Source organism: Carassius carassius, chromosome 43 (genome assembly GCF_963082965.1).
Source record: "Carassius carassius chromosome 43, fCarCar2.1, whole genome shotgun sequence".
NCBI lineage: Eukaryota > Metazoa > Chordata > Actinopteri > Cypriniformes > Cyprinidae > Carassius > Carassius carassius.
The window spans coordinates 24,770,249-24,792,157 of NC_081797.1; the positions used below are offsets into that span (position 1 = coordinate 24,770,249).

At 42.0% G+C, this 21,909-nt stretch overlaps 1 protein-coding gene across 2 annotated transcripts; it reads left to right on the top strand.

The window, feature by feature from the left end:
• The first annotated feature begins 1,839 nt into the window (after positions 1 to 1,839).
• Positions 1,840 to 21,507, top strand: LOC132124554 (fibroblast growth factor receptor substrate 2-like). 2 transcript variants are annotated; one of them, XM_059535614.1, is made up of 8 exons: positions 1,844 to 1,994; positions 2,110 to 2,194; positions 3,192 to 3,298; positions 11,727 to 11,815; positions 12,387 to 12,573; positions 16,325 to 16,483; positions 16,700 to 16,869; positions 20,077 to 21,507. In XM_059535614.1, the coding sequence occupies exons 3-8, from the start codon at positions 3,268 to 3,270 to the stop codon at positions 20,989 to 20,991; spliced, it is 1,551 nt and encodes a 516-aa protein (XP_059391597.1). In that variant the 5' UTR covers positions 1,844 to 1,994; positions 2,110 to 2,194; positions 3,192 to 3,267; the 3' UTR covers positions 20,992 to 21,507. The 2 variants fall into 2 exon arrangements, with proteins under 2 accessions (XP_059391596.1, XP_059391597.1); XM_059535613.1 differs by having other exon boundaries at positions 1,840 to 2,194.
• Positions 21,508 to 21,909: the final 402 nt, after the last annotated feature.

Consider the following 21,909-nt stretch of genomic DNA (forward strand, 5'->3'; position numbering starts at 1 on the left):
AAAAACTCTTAACTTTCCTTTCAGTTGCATCATCTCGTAACACGGACAATGACCTGCTTTAGAGCCTCTTTATTCTACAGCATAATGCTTACTTACTACTCTTCTGTAGAGCTGCTGCAGGTGTGTGACGACTGGGTGAAGGAGGAGCTGGAAACAAGTGCGAGTTAAACAGTTTAATGAATATGAAACAGACAAACAAGTGTACAACACGATGCTGGGAAGACGACAACCCAAGTCAGCGGTGAGGAATCCAGATGGTGACGGTGAGAAGGCAGCAGGAGAGGATGGCACAGGAACTGCGGGGAATCAAGCCGAAGGTAAGTCGTGATGCTTAGTGGAAGTGCGGTGAGTGGATGAGGTTCCGGGGGAAGACACGGACATCCAACGCAAACAACACAGAAGCAAGAGACAGAGATCAGACATGAAACAACGTGCTCACAAACACAAGACGTGAGACAAGCCAAATATATAGGGAGTGTGTAATGAGTGACAGCTGCTGCTGATGACAATTAACGGAGACGCCCACAAACTAATCAGTGCAGACGCGGAAAACACTTCACCACAAAGTGCAAAACCCAGAAATCACGGTTACCAACCGTGACAAGGTGTCAGATTTTAGCATCTCATTGTCTTCATCATTTTCATCAGAAGCACTCATATTATTCTTCCTTTCACACAAGACATTGTACATTAACATCTGATGAACTACTAAAGATTTCGTGATTTAATTTACAGCTCTTCTAATCATTCCCACTACACAAGGCCACATACACAGCAAAAATAAATTTATTTACTACCATTGTGGGGACATTTACTATTATCTAGGTTAAGTTGCACACACACACACGTGCGCACACACACACACACACACACACACACACATTTGTTTTTGTGAAAAGTGGGTTCATCCCATAGGCGTAATGGTTTTTATACTGTAGGAACTGTATATTCTTTCGCCCTTCACCAACCCTACACCTAACCCTAACCCTCACAGGAAACTTTGTGCATTTTTACTTTCTCAAAAAAAATAATTCTGTATGATTTATAAGCGTTTTGAAAAAAAAAGGGGACATGTGTTATGTCCTCATAAGTCACCCTCTCCTTGTAATACCTGTGTCATACCCATGTCATTATACAGAGTTCGTTGAGTCCTGATATGACACAAAAACAAGAACACACACACACACACACACACACACACACACACACACACACACACACACACACAGAATTTTACTCCAACTTTGCCAATCCTCACTTTGACAAATGCATTCTATTCTTTTCAGTTCTGTGTATTTATTTATTTATTTAAATGCCCTGCAATCAATCTATTTGTGACAATTAATAAGTCAACTTTTTTAATATATATTTCAATACAATTTTCTTTTTATGTAGATTTTTTGGTAAATATAACTTTATGTATATTCTATGGGGCATACTTTACAGTAGGCCTAGAGATGTAATTTTGTCAAATTAAACAAAAACAAATGCTTTCCTATTATGTGTATTTGTTATTTTCAACATCCTATAACTTAATAAATCGTATAGATTAATTTTTTCATTTCAAGATGATACAATTTCTCTGAAAGTAAAGTTTATCTGCCTGTTTAAATTATTATTAAATTATTGAACTAGCGCTAAACTAGTAAGACTAAGAAACTATCTTAGCAAGAAAGTGTGTTTTAAATGAGTTTATTATCTAAACTGAGCATAGTTGAAGAAACATCCAACAATGCCAGGTGCAGCACTGTGCCGTGATTTCTATGAAGAGTTGTGGTTTGATCATCTCTAGTTTTTACGGACTACTGCGCAGAACGTAACTCACGTAAAATGACTTACACACGCGCATGCGCAGGGTCTCCTGGCTAAACGCTAATGCTAGCTCACACTGGTTTGCAGCGGCCCTAGATAGCAACAAAATAAACTAACAAATAACCTTAATTCCGAATTTCATTAATGCGAACTTTTACTTTACACCATACTGCGCCACGGAGGTCAGTTAAACGTGCTTTAGTATTGAATGTTTGATTATAAAGTGAAAGAGGGTAGATTATTTTGGCGCTCGGGCGGACCTGTGCTAGTTTAGCTAATGATTCTTTTTTTTCCCAGAAAGTTATCATATAAACGGGGGATAATATGTGGAATATTAAGCGTTGAAAAAAAAATACCCATCCTGACTGATTAAAAACTTACCGTAAGTATTTTCCCTTATCTCTTTAACAGAATATGTTTATGTAGCTAACGTAGTCCTGTCGGCTGTTTATGTTAATTTGGTTACGTTAATCCAGTTGAGTTAAACAGCTATGTGAAATGAATAAACATTTATTTGTTTTATTAGGATTTGATTGTGTAACAAAAGTTGAATTTGTTCTCTTCTGTTTTCACGTCGAGTCTTGTCATTGATTACTGTTTAGATCTTGAGTTGAAGTTACTCCACTAAAACCATCCCGGATTCAGTAAACAGTAACCTTATAGTTCTTCGCTGTTAATTGTTAATATTCATGACCTTTTTTCCGCCTAATAAAAGTTGTGTGTTGCGACCAACATGCAAAACACCAAACAGTACAAAAATTTCATACATGGCTGACACCAGGTGGCCCTTAATGCTTTGTCAGGGTAGATAAAATATAAGATAATTCCTCCTTTTTATGGCAAGGCACGACCAACAACAACAACAACAACAAAACGGTTCAGCAGGTTGCAAAGTGTCATTTGGTTTGACTCCCCAAAACTTGATGTTTATTAATTAAATATAAAAGTATATATTTAAAAATGTTTTTTTTTTTTTTTTTTTATGATAAAGGTGTGGCTTTTACACAAATGGACCACATGAGTCTTAAAATGAAATCCTTTCTTGAAAGTGGAATGGCAGTTTTTCACAACCATCCTGAATATCAATAATGTTTTTGCTTTCCAAAGTGACTTGCATTGCATTCAAGTTATACATTGGGTCAGTTGATGCTTTGACTGTGAATCGAACCTATGGCCATGGCTTTACTGTTTGGGTTATAGGAATATAATCATACAGAAAATGACATGGTTTTGTTACTTGACTGTTAAATAGGTGATGCCATTTTATTTTCATGATGCAGTGTTGTCTGTCTTTGTCAGTAATTATGTCTGTTCACTCAAAAATTATTTTTATATACAGTGTCATGTTTCTCCACAATTTATTTTTTTCAACATTATAGAATTGCTTCAGACGCAGCTATCACATCTGTAAACCCTTTTACATGTAGAGAATGACTTGTTTGCTTTGGCTTGGGAATGAACCAGGAACCCTGGTGGCTGGATCTGGGTAAGAACTCTCAATTCACTTTCTAAAGGGGTTATGTGTTGCATTCAATTTTACATCAAAATCCAGCATAAGTAAGAAATAATTGCCAATTTTCTACCTTGTTTTTGGCCTTCTGATTTAAACATTTATTTTTAGGATCATATCTCCTTTTAGACTTCAGTGCAAACGCTCAGTGCTGTGCATCTTCGAATAGGAACTCTCAAACGAGCTCTAACAGATAAAGCATTGAAATTGACATCCTTACTCATCCCTGTGTGGTGCAACATTATTGTCGGGTCTAATAGAGCATCACAGTCCCGTCCACAGCCGGTGCCGGAAGTAAAAATTCAATACAATTTCTGCATTGACACTTGGGGTATAAGCCATAAAAACGTAACCATACATGGTAGACTTAAAACCAGCTACGGCTGTAGTAAGCGATAGTATATGCTCATATAAACGCCAAAGGTTCGTGGGGCACTAACCTTGTTTTGAGATAAATGCCTTTTATTCGCGATGTCTTGGATAAGTACTTCATTACCCACAATCCTGGACAATACCACAGTGATGCATCTGATTGCTGCCCGTGAAGGGCTGTGAATACTGAAGATCATTAATAATAATAAATAATAAAAAAATAAAATAAAAACATGTTGCGTTTTTTGCCAGGTAGACTTATCAGTGCAATCATGATCTCATTGTCTGCCATGATGGCTTTTTTCAAGGAGGAAAACAAAAGTGTTCAAAGGGGTGAAAACCACTTCAGATAGGGTCATGTAACGTTAGTTGAGTGTAGCGTGTCCGAGGGTCAGCTTGTGGGTTTTGTAAGGGCCAGCATGAGGGACAAGACCTACAAAGTTTTGGTGAGTTTTGCAGGGAGGTTACGTTAGTTAGCATTATCGGCCACTTTAGCTAGGCTACTGTAGCCTTCATATGGTATGAGTCATGTCAAGCATTTTATAATGCCACTGTCAAAACAATATTTAGTCTAGGCATACCTTTTTGTGCATTTACTGAACATTTGTGTAATGGCAATGACGTGTTGACGACTGAGCGGTGATTGCAGTCAGGTACAAAGCACTGCACCATGTTGCTGACGTTATCGTCAACCGCTTTCACACACGCACACAATATATAAAATACACGATACCTATATAAAACACTTTATTTACACGATTATTACTGAAAGAACTGCTATTACTGCACATTCACTATATAAAATAAAATTCACTTGAGGAAAAAGTTCGCGCGGCCGTCGTTATATTTGAAGTCGCTCAAAAGGCTCGTTCGCGGTTGTGGCTTCAGTCGACTTCAGTGAGGCGCAGTGGTTTATGGGATGAGTAGTTCCTTCGCTCGGAAATGAAAATATGTACACAGTCTTGTACCTTTGACTTTTTTTGGATTTTCTCTTAATTTTTTCACTCGAAATGATATGTTATATGTTATGAGTTCAGCCGTAGCTGGTTATCCTCACATATGCTCTATAACTCTTTAGATACGGATTTTTCCGAAAGTCAATGGGAGAAATGAATGGGAAATTTACTTCCGGCACCAAAGCTCTCTCGGGCTGTGGGCGGGACTGTGATGCTTTATAGAGCACAAGAGTTGCAACAGGAAAGATTTTCACAGTACATTATCTGTTTCAGGAGTTTTGTGGTGTTTTCTTATTATTATAACAAAAATTATTATTACAGAAAAACACTTTTCGGTGCTGTATTATTTTAAAGTTTTCTCTTAAAAACTGTTCACACAGCTGCTGAGATGAACTTTTACTGATGAATAGAGAGAAGTTTTTAGCTCAGAATAAGGGCAGGGTGGATGATGTCAGCGTGCTCATTAACTATGCACACAGTGATTGGCTGATAGTCTTTGTCAGAGATTTTTCATAGAAATATTGTAGAGCGCAATATTATGTTGCCGTATTCAAATAAAGGTTAAAAAATAAAACTGTTGCCACATTCAAATAAAGATTTTAAAATGCAAGATAAGTGTCACTATATTTTCAGGAAATTGTCAGCCTCTTAAATGTGTGCTGCTCAGAAACTATTAGTGAATATGCATATAAGCATCCTTTTAATAAACCAAGTAGAATAATCATGGCCATGGATTATGAATAATCATAGTAAGACATGCAAACGTAAAAAAATATCCAACCTGGATACAAGAAGAGCTGCTATGTCTTGCGGAGTGGTGAAAACAAGGATATAATTAGCAATATAAAGGATATAAACAGCAAAAATTTAGGATACACAAGCCCTAATTTTTTTAAGGTTTTCTCCTAAATCAGCGAGTTATGATCTACTTTTAGTTCTCTTACGAGACCTCTCTCGTACTGCGTCTTAGCTAAGACGCTACAGGAAAAGTCTCTTTTCACAAAATACTGAAGCAAATAATTATCCTTTATTTTGAATTTTTGTAAAGCGCATTTGCAGCAGCACACAGCCATAGGCGAGACGGCTCGCTCGCTCATTGGCTGCTCTGCGGCAACTGCACAGCCTATCGAGCGCAGGCTGATGCAACATCAGACCAATAAGGACGCTTCGCGCCCTTCATGCCACTTCCCGCCGAAACGGGTGTGGCCCAACCCTATAAAAGGAGCTCGAAAAGGCTGACTCACCTGATTTTTCATCTCTTCAGCGAAGCTCACGCATCGCTGGATCACGAAGGAAGCAAGCGCCGTCTGATAGGCATCTCAGCGGGAAGAGCCACTTCTGAAGCTGCTGGCCTTCGCCGCCTTCCACTGCCGTTCCTGCTGCGCGTTCCGGCGCACATATCCTTTCAATTCTGTTATATCCAACTGTTCTTTATGCGTGTGGAACAGGCGATAGCGACGCACCTTTGTCCGCCCTCTGCTGGACGGCGGACGAAAGCGGTGTTGCCATCTAAAGCCTGCCGCATGATGTCACCTCTGCTCGCGCGAATCTTTTCTGCTGCTGAGCAGGCTGCGTCTGCGCTACACACGATGGCTGCAGATATTCCAGGGTGATCTCCTCTGTAAACTGGATGAGATGGGACCTGAGGCTATCTGTCTCGCGGATTTTAGGAGTGCTCCGGTTCTGCACGCCTCCTGCTGCGTCATCGAAGCGCCGGTGTACGAGTTCCGCTGTGGCCGAGCTCTCACCCAAGCGCGCCGCTGTTTCAGTTCCTGGAATTGTGACTGTCTCAGCGTTTTCTGCAACGCGCAAGCCTGCACAGTTGCCCGCTTGCCTGCACACAAAAGCCGTTATCACAACAGCTTCAGTAACGCAGCTCGAGGCCCCGTTCTCGCTCTACCGACCGTGCCGCGGGGACCACGGCAGAGGATTACGGTGAGGCCGGAAGCCCCGAAGCCATCCTGGGAAAGCGCCGGTGTACGAGTCGCTGCGGCCGAACTCTCACCTAAGCGCGCCGCTGTTTTAGTTCCAGGGATTGTGACTGTTTCAGCGTCTTTTGCGATGCGCAAGCTTGCAGGGTTGCCCGCTTGCCTGCACACAAAAAACAAAACAAAAAAAAAAACAGATATTTCCCGAAAAAGGTGTAATTTCTGGTGTCCCGGCCATGGCCGATGGTGCTATAAATGTAGTGACGATGCCCACTGCTCAGTGCCCATCTCCACATATAAGCACAGCCCTTCACACAGGGCTCGCGCCCATAAAAGCGACTCAAGTCGATCGCGCGCACTGCATAGTAAACGTGCCCACTCCTCAGTGCCCACAAACACTATGTCACACGCGTCATGTGGTTTCTGTAAAAATGAAACCTGTGGACGTTTGTTCTGCCCAGGCAGACAGCGAGTCTAAAGCAGTAAATGTGCACGCTTACAGCCCACAATTACTCACAGACAGCACGAGTCCCACGGGACCCGCTCAGCCCTCCCTCACTCGGTTAAGCATCGTGGGGGGGTCGAGGACGAGCGATGTGCCCGCTGTGATCAGCGCACTCCCCGCCTCAAATGTCACAGGCTTAACGCCCATGTTAGAGCACATCGAAGCGCTGCCGTTGCCCAGCCAACAGAGCGCGCTTCGCATCCAACCCCTAGCCATTCATGCAGACGCATGGTCAGCGCTTCCAGAGGTTTCAGATTGGGTGTTAGACATTATAAAGGGAGGCTACTCGCTACAGTTTTTCGACGCCCTCCGCGCTTTTTAGCGCACGTCGAAACTATGGTCAAAACAGAAGTAGCACACCTACTTCGAGCCGAAATATTAAAACTGTTGAGCAGAGGGGCTGTGGAGCCTGTATCTCAAGCTCAAAGCGAGGGGGGGGGGGGCTGTACAGCAGATACTTTCTAGTGCCCTAGAAAGACGGGGGTCTCAGACCCATACTGGATCTAAGACAGCAGAGCAAGCATTGGCGAAAAGCAGTGTCAAAATGCTTACAACCAGGAAACTCCTCGCGCATATTCGCAGAGGAGACTGGTTCATGTCAATAGATCTGAAGGACGCGTATTTTCAAATACAGATAGTGTCACGTCACAGGCGATACTTGAGATTCGCCTTCGAGGGCCAGGCATACCAGTTTACAGTCCTGCCGTTTGGCTGGTCCGTGGCTCCTCGTACGTTTACGAGGAATGCGAGTGCTGAACTATTTGGACGACTGGCTGATTCTGGCTTAAACACGAGCGGAGTTTGTGGAACACGGGGCCATTTTACTCGATCACCTCGAGAAACTCGGTCTCAGTGTTAAATGGACGAAGAGTTCGCTGAACCCCAGTCATACGAGACTATTTTTGGGTATAGCTCTGGATTCACGTTCCATGACGGCGCGGCTGTCACCACAGCGCGCCTTGGGCATTCAGCGCGCAGCGAATTCTCTCTGCTGCGGAGCGACCGTTTCGCTCAGAGAATTTCAGAAGATGCTGGGTCTCATGGCCTCAGCATCTCCAGTTCTTCGGTTGGGCCTGCTCCGCATGCGCCCCCTGCAGTTCTGGCTGAGAGCACGGGTATCTGGTCGGCTGCGTCTAAGGGTCAATCAGAGCTGCGTTACAGCCCTGAAACCCTGGACGGCGAACGACTGGTACCAATCAGGTGTAAGCCTGGGGACTTCCTCGAAAGTGAAGATGGTGTCGTCGGACGCCTCCACTTCGGGATGGGAAGCGCTGCTCGAGGGCAGAACGGGAAAAGCTCCATCATATCAACTGTCTGGAAATGCTGGCAGTGGAAAACGCGCTGACGTGCTTTTGTCCCCGAATCAAGGGCCGCCACGTCTTAGTCCGTTCGGACAACATGTCTGTGGTGTCCTACATAAATCGCCAGGGTGGTCTCGGGTCCCGAAACCTGTACAGGCTGGCAGTACGCCTCCTGTTTTGGGCTCAGCGCAACTTGCGCTCGCTGAGGGCAGTTCATGTGCCTGGGCTACAGAATCTGGGTCCAGACAGGCTGTCCAGAGACAACATTCCCACAGGCGAATGGTCTCTACACCCGCAAACAGTCCGGATGTTGTGGGAGAGATTTGGCAGGGCGGAAGTGGACCTCTTCGCGTCCCACGAAAACGCTCACTGCCCCGCGTTCTTTCCATGAACGAAAGCGCGCTGTCACGGAGATGGCCGTGCTGCCCGCTTTATGCTTTCCCTCCCGTCTCCCTCCTTCCGCAGGTGATAGAACGGGTGAGAGAAACGAGATGTTCAATACTGCTTGTAGCACCTTTTTGGAAGAACCAAACATGGTTCCCAGATTGATGCAGTTAGCAGACATCGCCCCGTGGCCAGTGCCGTTGAGGAGGGACCTCCTCTCGCAGGCCAGGGGCTCGATTTGGTACCCTGAACCGGAGTTGTGGTCCCTCCATGTGTGTGGGCGCTCAACGGTTACCCGCTGATCTCTCAGTGGGAGTGCTAAATACCATCACTCGGGCTAGAGCTCCGTCGACACGACGGCTGTATGCCTTGAAGTGGTCGGTGTTCTCCAGCTGGTGCACAGCTCGGGGATGTTCACCCCTTAGTTGTGAGGTGACGGAGGTTCTCTCCTTCCTACAGGAGCTGTTGGATAAGGGCAGAGCCCCATCCATGCTCAAAGTTTATGTGGCGGCCATCGCAGCGTTTTCTGAAACAGCGCTCGGTCAGTCAATAGGAAGGAACGATTTGGTCATCCGCTTCCTTAGAGGAGCTAGGAGGCTGAATCCTCCCAGACCTCCGTCAGTCCCTATGTGGGACCTCGCGGCAGTTTTGGAGGCCATGAAGGGTCCCCCTTTTGAGTCTATCCAATCAATTAGCCTCCAGCATCTGTCGTTCAAGACAGTATTCTTGTTGGCTCTCGCTTCAGTGAAGCGTGTGGGTGAGCCAGTCGTGCTTGGAGTTTGGGCCTAATGACTCAAGGGTCATACTCAAGCCTAGGCACGGTTATGTGCCGAAGTCCCTCAACACGCCGTTTCGGGCTCAGGTTATTGCCCTGTCTGCCCTGTCGGTATCAGGAGAGGATGGAGACTCGAGTCTTCTTTGCCTTCTTAGGGTTTTAAGAGCTTATGTGTCTCGCTCCGCTGTCTTTCGACAGACTGAGCAGCTGTTTGTCTCGTTCGGTGGACGTTCCAAGGGAATGGCTGTTTCGAGACAGACTATATCCAGATGGATAATTGACGCCATAGCGTTAGCTTATGCTTTCAGGGGCCTTCAGTGCCCACTGGGCGTCAGAGCACACTCCACAAGGGGCGTCGCCTCGTCGTGGGTGTGGTCTACTGGGATCTCCTTGCAGGATATATGTATGGCGGCAGGTTGGGCCTCGCCGTCTACATTTATCAGGTTCTATAACCTGGAGGTTCCCGCCTTGCAAGGAAGGTTGCTGTCGGTATAGTCGAATCAGGGCCCTGATGGGAATTCTGAGTTCGTGAGCGTTATGCGCTGCCGACTGTTATATGGGCAGTATTGCGTTAGACCCGCATTGCCACATTGGTCAGGCCTTGCCTCGGCTGTGTGATGTCATATTGCCGCATCTACGGGTGCTGCTAGATATGGGACGGAGGTTTTTCCCCCCTCCTGTCCTGGACTCTCTGTGAGTCCCTCGGGTGACTGTGCACTGTAAATCCTGGGCGTTGCTTCAGGTTTATTGGTGTGTGATCTCTGCACGCACGGCGTTTTACATGGGGTTCCCGTAGCGTCTTAGCTAAGACGCAGTACGAGAGAGCTCTCGTAAGAGAACGTACTCGGTTACTAACGTAACCTCGGTTTTCTCTAGAAGAGGGAACGAGTACTGCGTTCTCTGCCGTGCGTACGATTCACTCTGGTTCGCTTCGGCGATGAAATAAATCAGGTGAGTCAGCCTTTTCGAGCTCCTTTTATAGGGTTGGGCCACACCCGTTTCAGCGGGAAGTGGCATGAAGGGCGCGAAGCGTCCTTATTGGTCTGATGTTGCATCAGCCTGCGCTCGATAGGCTGTGCAGTTGCCACAGAGCAGCCAATGAGCGAGCGAGCCGTCTCGCCTATGGCTGTGTGCTGCTGCAAATGCGCTTTACAATAATTCAAAATTAAGGATAGTTTTTTGCTTCAGTATTTCGTGAAAAGAGACTTTTCCCGTAGCGTCTTAGCTAAGACGCAGTACTCGTTCCCTCTTCTAGAGAGAACCGAGGTTACGTCAGTAACCGAGTACGACTTGATGTTTTGTGAATATGGGCACAGGTTGTTACATCTACTACTTTTTAAAGAGGCATAGTAGTATTAATAATTAGTTTATTTTACAGGGTATTTATTTAAAAATATTTGTTTTTTTTTTAATTTCGTTTTACTTTTTCACATTTTTTTTATTTCTCTTGCTTTAAAACATTAAACCATTAAGCTTCTATTTTGGCAGAAAACCACAGGGAGATTGCTTCTCTTTTGTTTACAAATATAGATTATAAAGAATTCACATTATAAATTTGGCAGAAGAGGATGGAGTGTGTTTTGCATTTTTAAATGTGGGTTGTAATCAACCCAAACCTACAGCTCTTGAAGAGTTGGAGTTCATGTGGAGAAGCTTTTACTATGAAACGAGACACTTAAAAACATTGGATCAAATTACTGATAGTCAATTGTATATGATATGATTACCCTCAGTATTCATTACTGATGCATTCCTAGTTGTGGCTGCAGTATCTTTTAATAAACATACCTCTTTACAGTACAGTGACCTCTTTGATGCCAATGTCTGATGGAAATGTGTGAAAAAAAGGAAATTAGAAGAGAGTACATAAAGACCCTTTTCATGTATGGCATGGCTAGAACAGAATGTGGTAAAACCATCTAAAACAACGTAATATTTCTAAAATTAAAATTGAGACTGTGTTGTCAGATGCTTACTGGGATGTAAATAATGCACTCCCCTGCTCTTGGCTATTAAAAAAAATAAAAAAGTGCATCAGCACTGAGAGTAAAGCTGCACTCATTGAGCCAATCCACAGGGACTTGAAGAACAAATTAAAAGTACCTGGTTTCCTGTTTACTGTCAGAATTTGAATTCTGCTTCATGCCAACTGTACAGTGTTAAATTTGGTCTTTGTGTTCTAGGTATCAAATGGTCTGAAGAAGCCATGGGAAGCTGTTTTAGCTGTCCGGATAAAGAATCAATCCCTGACAATCATCAGAGTAAATTTAAGGTCAGTATGTTTCAGCATGCATGAAACCTGTGATTAATAAAAGAGTTTATGACATGTGGCAGATGGAATGGGATAAATGTTATGAAAATAAGTTATATGATACAAGTAGGAGTGTAAGAAATTATTTGTTTGACTAATTGTTTAATCTTGGTTCGACCAACTTGTTTTTACAAAGTGTCTTTTAGGTCATAAAAAATTAGCACATGGATATTTATTAAAAGATGAAAAACCACCATCATGTCTTATTGCCAAATTAAAATGACTGTGAAACATATTTTATTGGATTGGTTGGTAACTGATTTATTTACAAAAGTTTCACCAGAATGTATTTGAAAATTTTTGTCTGGTGTACAATTGAAATGTCTTTTATAACCTTTTGTTAATTGTATACCTTGTATAATATATTCAGAGATCACCATAAAAATAGCCCTGATGCTGGCATGGCATTAAAAAGCGAATGAATAATTTAAAAATCAGCATGCATGTGTTAGATTGTGATGATCTTGTTTGTGGTGGGTTGAGCTCATTAGGATCGTATGGAGTCAGGTTTGGATTGGTTTGATGTGTTCAGGTGGTGAATGTGGATGATGACGGAAATGAGCTGGGAGCAGGTATCATGGAGCTGACGGAGGACGAGCTGGTCCTGCGCACACGCAAATGTGATGCTGTCAAGTGGCCTTACCTGTGCTTGCGCCGTTATGGCTATGATTCAAATCTCTTCTCATTTGAGAGTGGCCGTCGCTGCCAGACAGGTCAAGGTAAAGTTGAAGTCTCCATCCTTTACACCAGGGATCCTCAAATCTGGCCAAAGAGATCCACTCTCCTGCAGAGTTTAGCTCTAACCCTAATCAAACACACCTGAGCATGCTAATCAGTGTCTTCAGGATCATTAGAAAATCACAGGTAGGCAAGTTTGATCAGGGTTGTGGCTAAACTCTGCAGATTGGCCATCCAGGGCAAGATTTGAGGAACCCTGCCTTACACTCTTGCAGATCATACTTGATTATACAGGTGCATCTCAATAAATTAGTATGTCGTAGAAAAGTTAATTAATTTCAGTAATTCAACTAAAATTGTGAAACTTGTGTATTAAATACAATGCACACAGACTGAAGTAGTTTAAGTCTTTGGTTCTTTTAATTGTGATGATTTTGGCTCACATTTAACAAAAACCCACCAGTTCAACAAATCAGAATATGGTGACACACCAATCAGCTAATCAACTCATAACACCTGCAAAGGTTTCCTGAGCCTTCAAAATGGTCTCTCAGTTTGGTTCACAAGGCTACACAATCATGGGGAAGACTGCTGATCTGACAGTTGTACAGAAGACAATCATAAGCCGCATTTCCACCGCAGGAACTTTACCCAGGAACTAGGGACTTTGGGCTGGTACTCGGTGTGTTTCCACTGCAGGAACCAGGAACTAAATAAAGTTCCGTGTAAAAAAATGCCTCTCAGAAAGTCCCTGCTGGCGAGGTGGTACTTTTTCAAAGTTCCGGAACTTTGTAAAAGACAGCGCCTATTTAAAAATGTTTTTCGACGATCTCTGAGACGATGAGCTCCACGCGATCAGCGAGAGCTCAGCCCTCATGTATCCGCCGAGAGCAGTCTCACCTCGGCTAGACCTTCTGATATGTGATGCTGGCTCTGATGTCTCTTTAGTGGTTAAACATAAAATATAATTAGTTTTGGGTAAATCTATCAGGTTATCTTTGGTCTGTATTCAGTTTATCTATATGTTAAAATGAAAATAAAAAGGCAAATTTATCTTATATTTTGTTTCATTGTAATAGCTGTATATATACACATCCCTGAACTAAGTACATTTCTGCAGCTGTTATTATGTTTAAATCAAAATGAAAGGAGGCAGTGGTATTTGATATCCTATTTCGTTTTAATGTAAATATACAGAGAGGATAATTGCAGTTGCCAAAGCGAGCTGACTGAAGTTATCAAGTATGCTGCTGTTTGCAGATTTACGTTACCAGATTTGCGTCGTCGCGGACATCACACTCCCGAGTCGAATGCACATCAAAAATCAGCATACTTTGTATTGAGAAACGCGCAGACCTACCTCACCAGTCTATGGTGGAAACGCAGGAAGCAACAGGTCTGGGGGCAAAAAGTTCCTGGGAAAAAAAGTTCCTGGTAATAATGTTGTGGGTAATTTGGGTGGAAACACGGCAATTGACACCCTTCACAAGGAGGGTAAGCCACAAACATTCATTGACAAAGAAGCTGGCTGTTCACAGAGTGCTGTATCCAAGCATGTTAACAGAAAATTGAGTGGAAGGAAAATGTGGAAGAAAAAGATGCACAAACAACCGAGAGAATCACAACCTTATGAGGATTGTAAAGCAAAATGATTCAAGAATTTGAGTGAACTTCACAAGAAATGGACTGAGGCTGGGGTCAAGGCATCAAGAGCCACAACACACAGACGTGTCAAGGAATTTGGCTACAGTTTTCTTATTCCTCTTGTTAAGCCACTCCTGAGACACAGGCAATATCAGAGGCGTCTTACCTGGGCTAAGGAGAAGAAGAACTGGACTGTTGCCCAGTGGTGTTTTGTATTTCATTTGGAAACCAAGGTCCTCGAGTCTGGAGGAAGGGTGGAGAATCTCAAGTTGCTTGAAGTCCAGTGTTAAGTTTCCACAGTCTGTGATGATTTAGGGTGTAATGTCATCTGCTGGTGTCGGTCCATTGTGTTTTTTGAAAACCAGAAAAAAAAGAAAGTCACTGCACCCGTTTACCAAACATTTTGGAGCACTTCATGCTTTCTTCTGCTGACCAGCTTTTTGAAGATGCTGATTTGGCGCCTGCCCACACTGCCAAAAGCACCAAAAGTTGTTTAAATGACCATGGTGTTGGTGTGCTTGACTGGCCAACAAACTCACCAGATCTGAACCCTAGGGGAACCTATGGGTTATTGTCAAGAGGAAGATGAGAAACAAGAGACCAAACAATGCAGATGAGCTGAAGGCCACTGTCAAAGAAACCTGGACTTCCAGACCACCTCAGCAGTGCCACAAACTGATCACCTCCATGCCACGCTGAATTGAGGCAGTAATTAAAGCAAAAGGAGCCCCTACCAAGCATTGAGTAAATAAACATACTCTCCAGAAGGCCAACAATTCACTAAAAATGTTTTTTTTAATGGTCTTACAAAGTATTCTTATTGGTTGAGAGAGTGAATTGGTGGGTTTTTGTTAAATGTGAGCCAAAATCATCACAATTAAAAGAACCAAAGGCTTGAACTACTTCAGTCTGTGTGCACTGAATTTATTTAATACACGAGTTTCACAATTTGAGTTGAATTACTGAAATAAATGAACTTTTCCAAGAGATGCACCTGTACACTACCAGTCAAATCAAAGAATATAAAATATTTCACAATATTACTGCTTTTACTGTATTTTGGATAAAATAAATGCAGGCTTGGTGAGCAAAACATTCAAAATCTTACCATTCAAAAACTTTTTACTTGTAGTTTACATAATTATGAGTTTATAAGAAATGAATTAATGAAAAAGAAATCATTTTGTGAGACTTGGGAATAATTGGGTACAGACATTTACAGCAATTTGAAGTCTTCCCAAACAAGGTTTGATCACCAGCTCTTTGAATAGTTATTAATGTACAACTGTTAACATTTAAACCCATGCTTTCAAAAGGATGAGCTCAAGAGAGTTTGCATGCTTGATCAGGTAAGTCCGGCTTGATGTCCTCCAAACAATTAGCTTCAACACTGCAGCCCCTTGCAGGAGAAGCAAATGTTTGCTTCCCTGATAAGAATCCAAATTATGCTACATGTTTTGTGTTGTGTGTGTGTGTTTGTTTGTTTGTCCATCATTAGGTGTATTAACTAGTAGGGCTGGACGATATGACCTAAAATAAAAATTTTGATCAATTGAACATTTTACCTCATTTACGATTAATGAATTATTATTTTTTCTTTATAGTTTATTAAAAGTTTGTATTGTAAATATACTCAACTATTAAAGGTGGGATTTTTTTTTAATGAAAGAGTGCATTTATTATCTTTTGTGATTTAAAAAAAAATTGAAGGAAACAGACTGTTTATGGTTATTTGCTCTTGTCATGCGAGTATTAAATCTATTTTTAAATCTGAGCTTGGCTTTTTCCATCATATGGCACGTGTGTGTGCTCTAGACAAATGCGGCTGCCTTCATTGCACAAAATATGTGTCATGTGCGCTTTGTGTTTGTTTGTCCTGAAGCTCGCGGCTGCGGTTAAATGCACTTGCATCTTCTAATACTTTTATGGAATTGCAACTTGGGAAAATTGTTGATTTAGAGGGTCTGAGTTTTGGTTTTGACTTATTTTCGATTAATCGTCCAGCCCTATTAACTAGAATTTTGTATTATAGTTATTTGTTTTTACTATTATTTGCCACCATTTGCAAGAGTGTCCCCTTTTGGTCATTTCATCTATTAGAGCAGGGCAGCAAGTGTTTCTTTAACCATTTGTATTGACGTTTTACAGGGATATTTGCCTTCAAGTGTTCACGTGCTGAGGAGATCTTCAACATGCTGCAGGACATCATGCATAATAACAGCATCAGCGTAGTAGAGGAGCCGGTGTTTGAGCCCACCCTCGCACAAACTGAACCAGAGCTTCCCCTCACACCTCACACACCAACCAGTACGTCTGCTCTTCATTCAGACTTCAGCATCAATTTATATAAAAAAAATACAATTCTAGTTATTACAGCAACATGCCAAAAAATAAAATTTATTGTGAAGTGTACCATGGTATTTAATTTTTTTGCTTGAATTTTCATTTATGGTGATTTAAATCCATAATCATTATAGAACAGTTTTGAGAGTCGTTTTTGTTTGTTTGTTTTTGTTGCTTCAGCTCCTGGAAACATCCTCCCTACCTTACCAAATGGCAGCTTAAGGTATCCCTCATTAGGGGATGCGTCCTCTCACCCCTCTAGTCGGCATCCGTCAGTCGGGAGCACGTGCCTCCCATCACTGGGCGAGGAGTCCACGCACCCGCTCCTAGTTGCGGAAGAGGCTGTGAGGGTAAGTGGAAATGTAATCAGTCTCAAACCCCATTCATAATAATGGTGTTTTAGGTTGTGTTCACAGATTTCTGCAGTCCGAGTACAAATGTTCTCAAGCACCTCACTCAGCATTGGTCTGGTTTCAGATTCAAGTCCTGAATCCTGGCGCGATTCCATTCATCTCGTCATCATTCACATGAATCTATCTCACAGTTGCAGTGTAATCGCTGTACTCTAGCATGATTTGCATGATTTTCATGTGAACTGTTTTCTGTTCATCATTACTGGTAATGTGAAAGCCAGCCACAAGCTGATGGTTATCATTATTGTTCCTGAAATTCTATATGGGAGCATTCCTTAAAAAGTCTGAAACAATCTATCATTTTGATAATCGATTAATGTAACTATTATTAGAACGATTAATTCACGATTATTTCACTTATTATTCAGTAAACTTTGACTGATTATTCAGCTTTTGCAATTAGTTAAAATACTGAGTTATACATATCCTAAATAAAGGTAATCAGTTCAGCTTTTGAAAATCATATTATGTAATTACAATTATTATACAATTCTTTTATACAAATAAATATATTTGACACACAAAATGAGATGACAAAGAAACGCTCCCATTCCCCATTTAATTAGCTGTATGAAAAAGTAACTGACACCATTCTGCATAACATCTCATAAGTCATATGGATAAGAAAGCAAATAAAGGTATGTGATGAGACCTTTTATTTTTGGATAAACTTTTTTATTCACAACATAATCTCTCTTAAAATACCTAATTGGGTTATGATAAACAAAACCGTCCTGAGCTAGATCAAGTTTGATTTCTGCAAACCAAACTATCACTTAATACTGTTTTTCCCACTAATAAAAATTATTTGTCATTAGCTAGCTTCACAATGGAGAGCTGCTCTTTAACAGAAAATCAAGTTGCAATTCTAACTGATAGCGACAGTGACTTTGGTTTTTCATGTTTAATACTGTAATGTTGCTTGATTTGAGGATATCTGTTGCAAAAAGTATTTTATAAATAAAATTGAAGTGACTGGACTTTACTGAGGTGCTGAAATGCAGAGCTCATGCAAACATCCACATCACTGTAATCAGATGCAATCTTAACTGCTGCATTCTCACCCCTGTCAGTTTTTTTGTTTATTTCATTATTGAGAGAAAAGTCCGCAGCATGTATTTTCATATTCATCCAAACGTCTTTTGTTCTTGGATTGCATCCAGGAGAGCTGAATTAAAGTCTTGCACTACAGCGCCACACTGGTCAAACCGCATTAATTCAGGCTCTTGTATTAGATCATATAAAATCAAATGATTATTTGATGACTAGAGGTCGACCGATAGTGGATTTTGCCAATACCGATAGCTAGGTTGGACCACACTGGCCGATAACGATTAATTAACTGATAGTTTTTAAAATGGATATTGAGCAAAAACAAAAATACTACTTTATTTAAAAAAACCTTTACAGTACTGTGAGTAAAACTTGCATCATATCACATACAAATCAAACAGTCAGATGCTTATGAAGTGACTCTCAGAGCAGTTCTGGAGATGTTCATGCGTTTACGTCCTCATTTAGGTAGAAGCTGAAATCACCGCAAGCGTCACACGCGCTTCAGTATGTGTAACGCTAGTAGATGAAACCCTATGTCTGTGCCATTCATTAACAGAGTCACACAGAACATGTAGGATACATATTTAAATCCACTTTTGCGGCTTAATAATTACATATACCAGTCCATATTGTGATTTGATTAAAGTGTAATGACCTACTTTTAATTCATTCAAAATTTGGCATTTTGACAAAATTCTGTGACATTCCACGTTAAACTGTGAATTCCGTTTTTATGAATGGATTCCACAATTCCGTCCACGTTTTCCGCAAATCCAGAAATCATAGGGCCCTACAATAATATCAGCACAATTTATACTCTCACACTTTAACCACTTCTATTCTTGAATACTTTATTATCTAATCAAAATAAAAGAGCAGCGCTGAGTCTAGGAAAACCCACCGGTATCACACACACTCCGGACACGTCGCGTTCAACTCAAGCAGCGGTCTAAAACAGTTTATTTATTCACCAATGGATACAAGTTTACTTCAAGAATGAACAATGAGGCATAGATAAGTTTGAAGTTCAGTGTTTAAAAAACGGAGCAAACGGAGATGAATCTATATTATAGCAATATAACTGAAGCATACAGTCTTTACTAAAGCCACAGAAAGACAAACGTTTAGATGAAAATGCTCAATATACAATTCATTATGTACATTAACAACGAATCGGGGAGATTATAATCAAATTTAATGGAAAACTATGTGAATGGCACTCTGAGTCACGGCAGGATTTTCTGTCAGCTGCATTTAAATCCTGGCCTGAAGTTTCTCACTCCGTTCAGTGTGCAGCGTCATGTGTCTAAACAAATAGCATCTATAACTATCGGCATGGATTTTTGCAGATAACCAGTTGTTCCAGCAATCAACTATCGTGCCAATTAATCGGCAAAACCGATACATCGGTAGACCTCTATTGACGACAAAATATTTGGTGACAATGTTTTATTGTCAGTGTTGTCTAATCATTAGCACTATATGTTACCCTGGTTCATAATGCTTTTTAATGCTCTGAAAGCTGAATAAATAATATTTCCATTGATGTATAGTTTGTTAGGATAGGATAATATTTGGCTAATATACAGCTATTTGAAAATCTAGAATCTGAGGGTGCAAAAAAAAATATTGATAAAATCACCTTTAAAGTTGACCAAATTAAGTCCTTAACAATGCATATTATTAATTAAAACTTAAGTTTTTATATTTATATTTACAGATATTTATATTTATTTATATATTTACAGTAGGGAATTTACAAAATCTTAATATCCTAATGATTTTTTTTTTATAAAAGAAAAATCTATAATTTTGACCCATACGATGTATCATTGGCTATTGCTACAAATATACCCCAGCGACCTAAGACTGGTTTTGTGCTCCAAGGTAACGTGTTATATCAGCATTTAAATGTAATAGTCATCCAAGTGAATGCTACACACTGATGGGGGTTTAGGAGAAACCCCCCCCCCCCCCCCCACACATGATTGTAAAGCAATTTGGGTGTACAACAATACACAATAAAGCACTATATTAATGCTTCATTCATTCATTGATTCATTCAAAGCATGTCTTATGTCTCCTCAGGGGCACACATATGTGAACACTACAGGTCTGCTGGAGCAGCACAGCCCAAGTTTTTTAGAAGTTCCTGCAGAATTGAATGTCTCTTTATCTGATGGAGAGGAAGCCGTTCCTCAAGAGGCCCCTGATCCTGGCCCTCGAGTGCAGCTGGAGCCTGAAGGTGCTCGCTTTGTGTTGGACCCAACTCCAGTGCAGAGACAGAGGCAGAGAGAGGCCAGTGTGTCAGGAGAGCAGTGTGTCAGGAGCAGCTCGGCCCAGAACTCAAATGGGAGTGTGGTGTCCCACACGAGCAGCGCAGATGCGAGCGACAGCGCTAGATCCGAGGAAACCTCTCCCGGCGCTCCGGAGAACTTCACTGTCTCTCGCCGCCGCAGTCCTCTCACTCCCGACACCAACGTCAACAACTCGGCCCAGCGGAGGACGGCCCTGCTGGACTATGAGAACCTCCCCGCCCTGCCGCCTCTGAGGGAGCACCCCAAGGGCAGCTCTGAAGATGAGTACAGGGAAGAGGCTGTAAACGGTTTCCACTACCATCGGCAGCACAGCCCCGACCCCACTCACTACTACATCAACACCGAGAACGTGACCGCCCCCCTCAGCGCTAACAAGCTGGAGTCGGCCCGCTGGCGGGATCGCTCCGCGCCGACCTTCTTCAACTTTGACTTCCGCCGCCCCTGTTTGGAGTCTCACAGATTGAACTACATCGAGGTGGAGACTGAGACCGAGAACTCCAGCAACCCTCAGACCCCAAAGACGCCCACTTCACCGCTTCCCCAGACGCCCACACGCAGGACAGAGCTGTACGCAGTCATCGACGTGGAGCGCACAGCTGCCATGTCCAGCCTACAGAAAGCACTGCCCCGTTACGACGGTACCTCCAGGAAAACCCGCCATAACAGTGTTGATCTGCCCATGTGAACACTCCTCAAACTTCACCAGGTCATTCCAAAGCAGGTGGACTTGGTATTAGGGTTGCAAAGGGTGGTACATTTCCAGAAACTTTCTAAAAATCTATGGAAGATTCCAAAAAAAATCCTATAAAGTTTTCAGAATTTCTGGAATGTTTCCAAAGTGTGCTGGAAAATTTCCACCTTTTTGCAACCCTACATGATATTAGGGCTGGGAAAGTAAATCAATGTATTGTGAATCGAGAAATCGATTCTGCACTGATTCTGAGATTTTCCCAATGCATCGCGATTCTTTGAGTAAATTCTGAGATTGGCCTTGAACAGCAGATGCTTTAGAAACAGCCGTACTCTGCTCTTTTCTAAATCCAAACACCTAAAAAAATAATTGATAAATTTGAGAAGGTTGAAGCGAATTACAATGCTGTTCTCAGTGGGCTTTTTACATGAATCTCTCTTCATAAAAGCATTCTGAGCCGAGGTGAAATTGCATGGCTCAGCCGAACGCACAATTGCTCTTCAGCACTCCTCTTGCAGATAAAACCAAGAGTAGAGTGCCATCTACTGTTAAAATTCAAGATCAGAATCAATTCCAGAGTGAATCGCGATGCATTCGGAAGATCTCAGAATCGATCAACGAATCGATTATGCATCGATTTATCATTGCAGCCCTACTTGGTTTCACAGAAGTGGTTTTTGTTTGTAACACTTGTAGGGATTTGATGTAGTTAAAAGAGTGTCGCTCTGTCTCATGTTGGCTTGAGAAAATTATCAGAGGAGCTCGCCATATACCTTCATTTTATTCCTATGGTAATATTCTACTACTTTTCTTACACTCATTTTTCAGTGCCTGTTTATTTTTGTTTTATTATGTTAATAACAAGGTTGGACAACATTCCACAGGTCCATTCCGTACGGTACAAATCAGTAT

Excerpts from the sequence above, each read along its gene's own strand:
- LOC132124554 (XM_059535613.1), top strand. The coding sequence starts at position 3,268 with ATGAACCAGGAACCCTGGTGGCTGGATCTGG. Across the intron at positions 11,816-12,386 it reads ATCATCAGAGTAAATTTAAG|GTGGTGAATGTGGATGATGA; the intron begins GTCAGTATGTTT and ends TGATGTGTTCAG. Across the intron at positions 16,484-16,699 it reads CACACCTCACACACCAACCA|CTCCTGGAAACATCCTCCCT; the intron begins GTACGTCTGCTC and ends TTGTTGCTTCAG.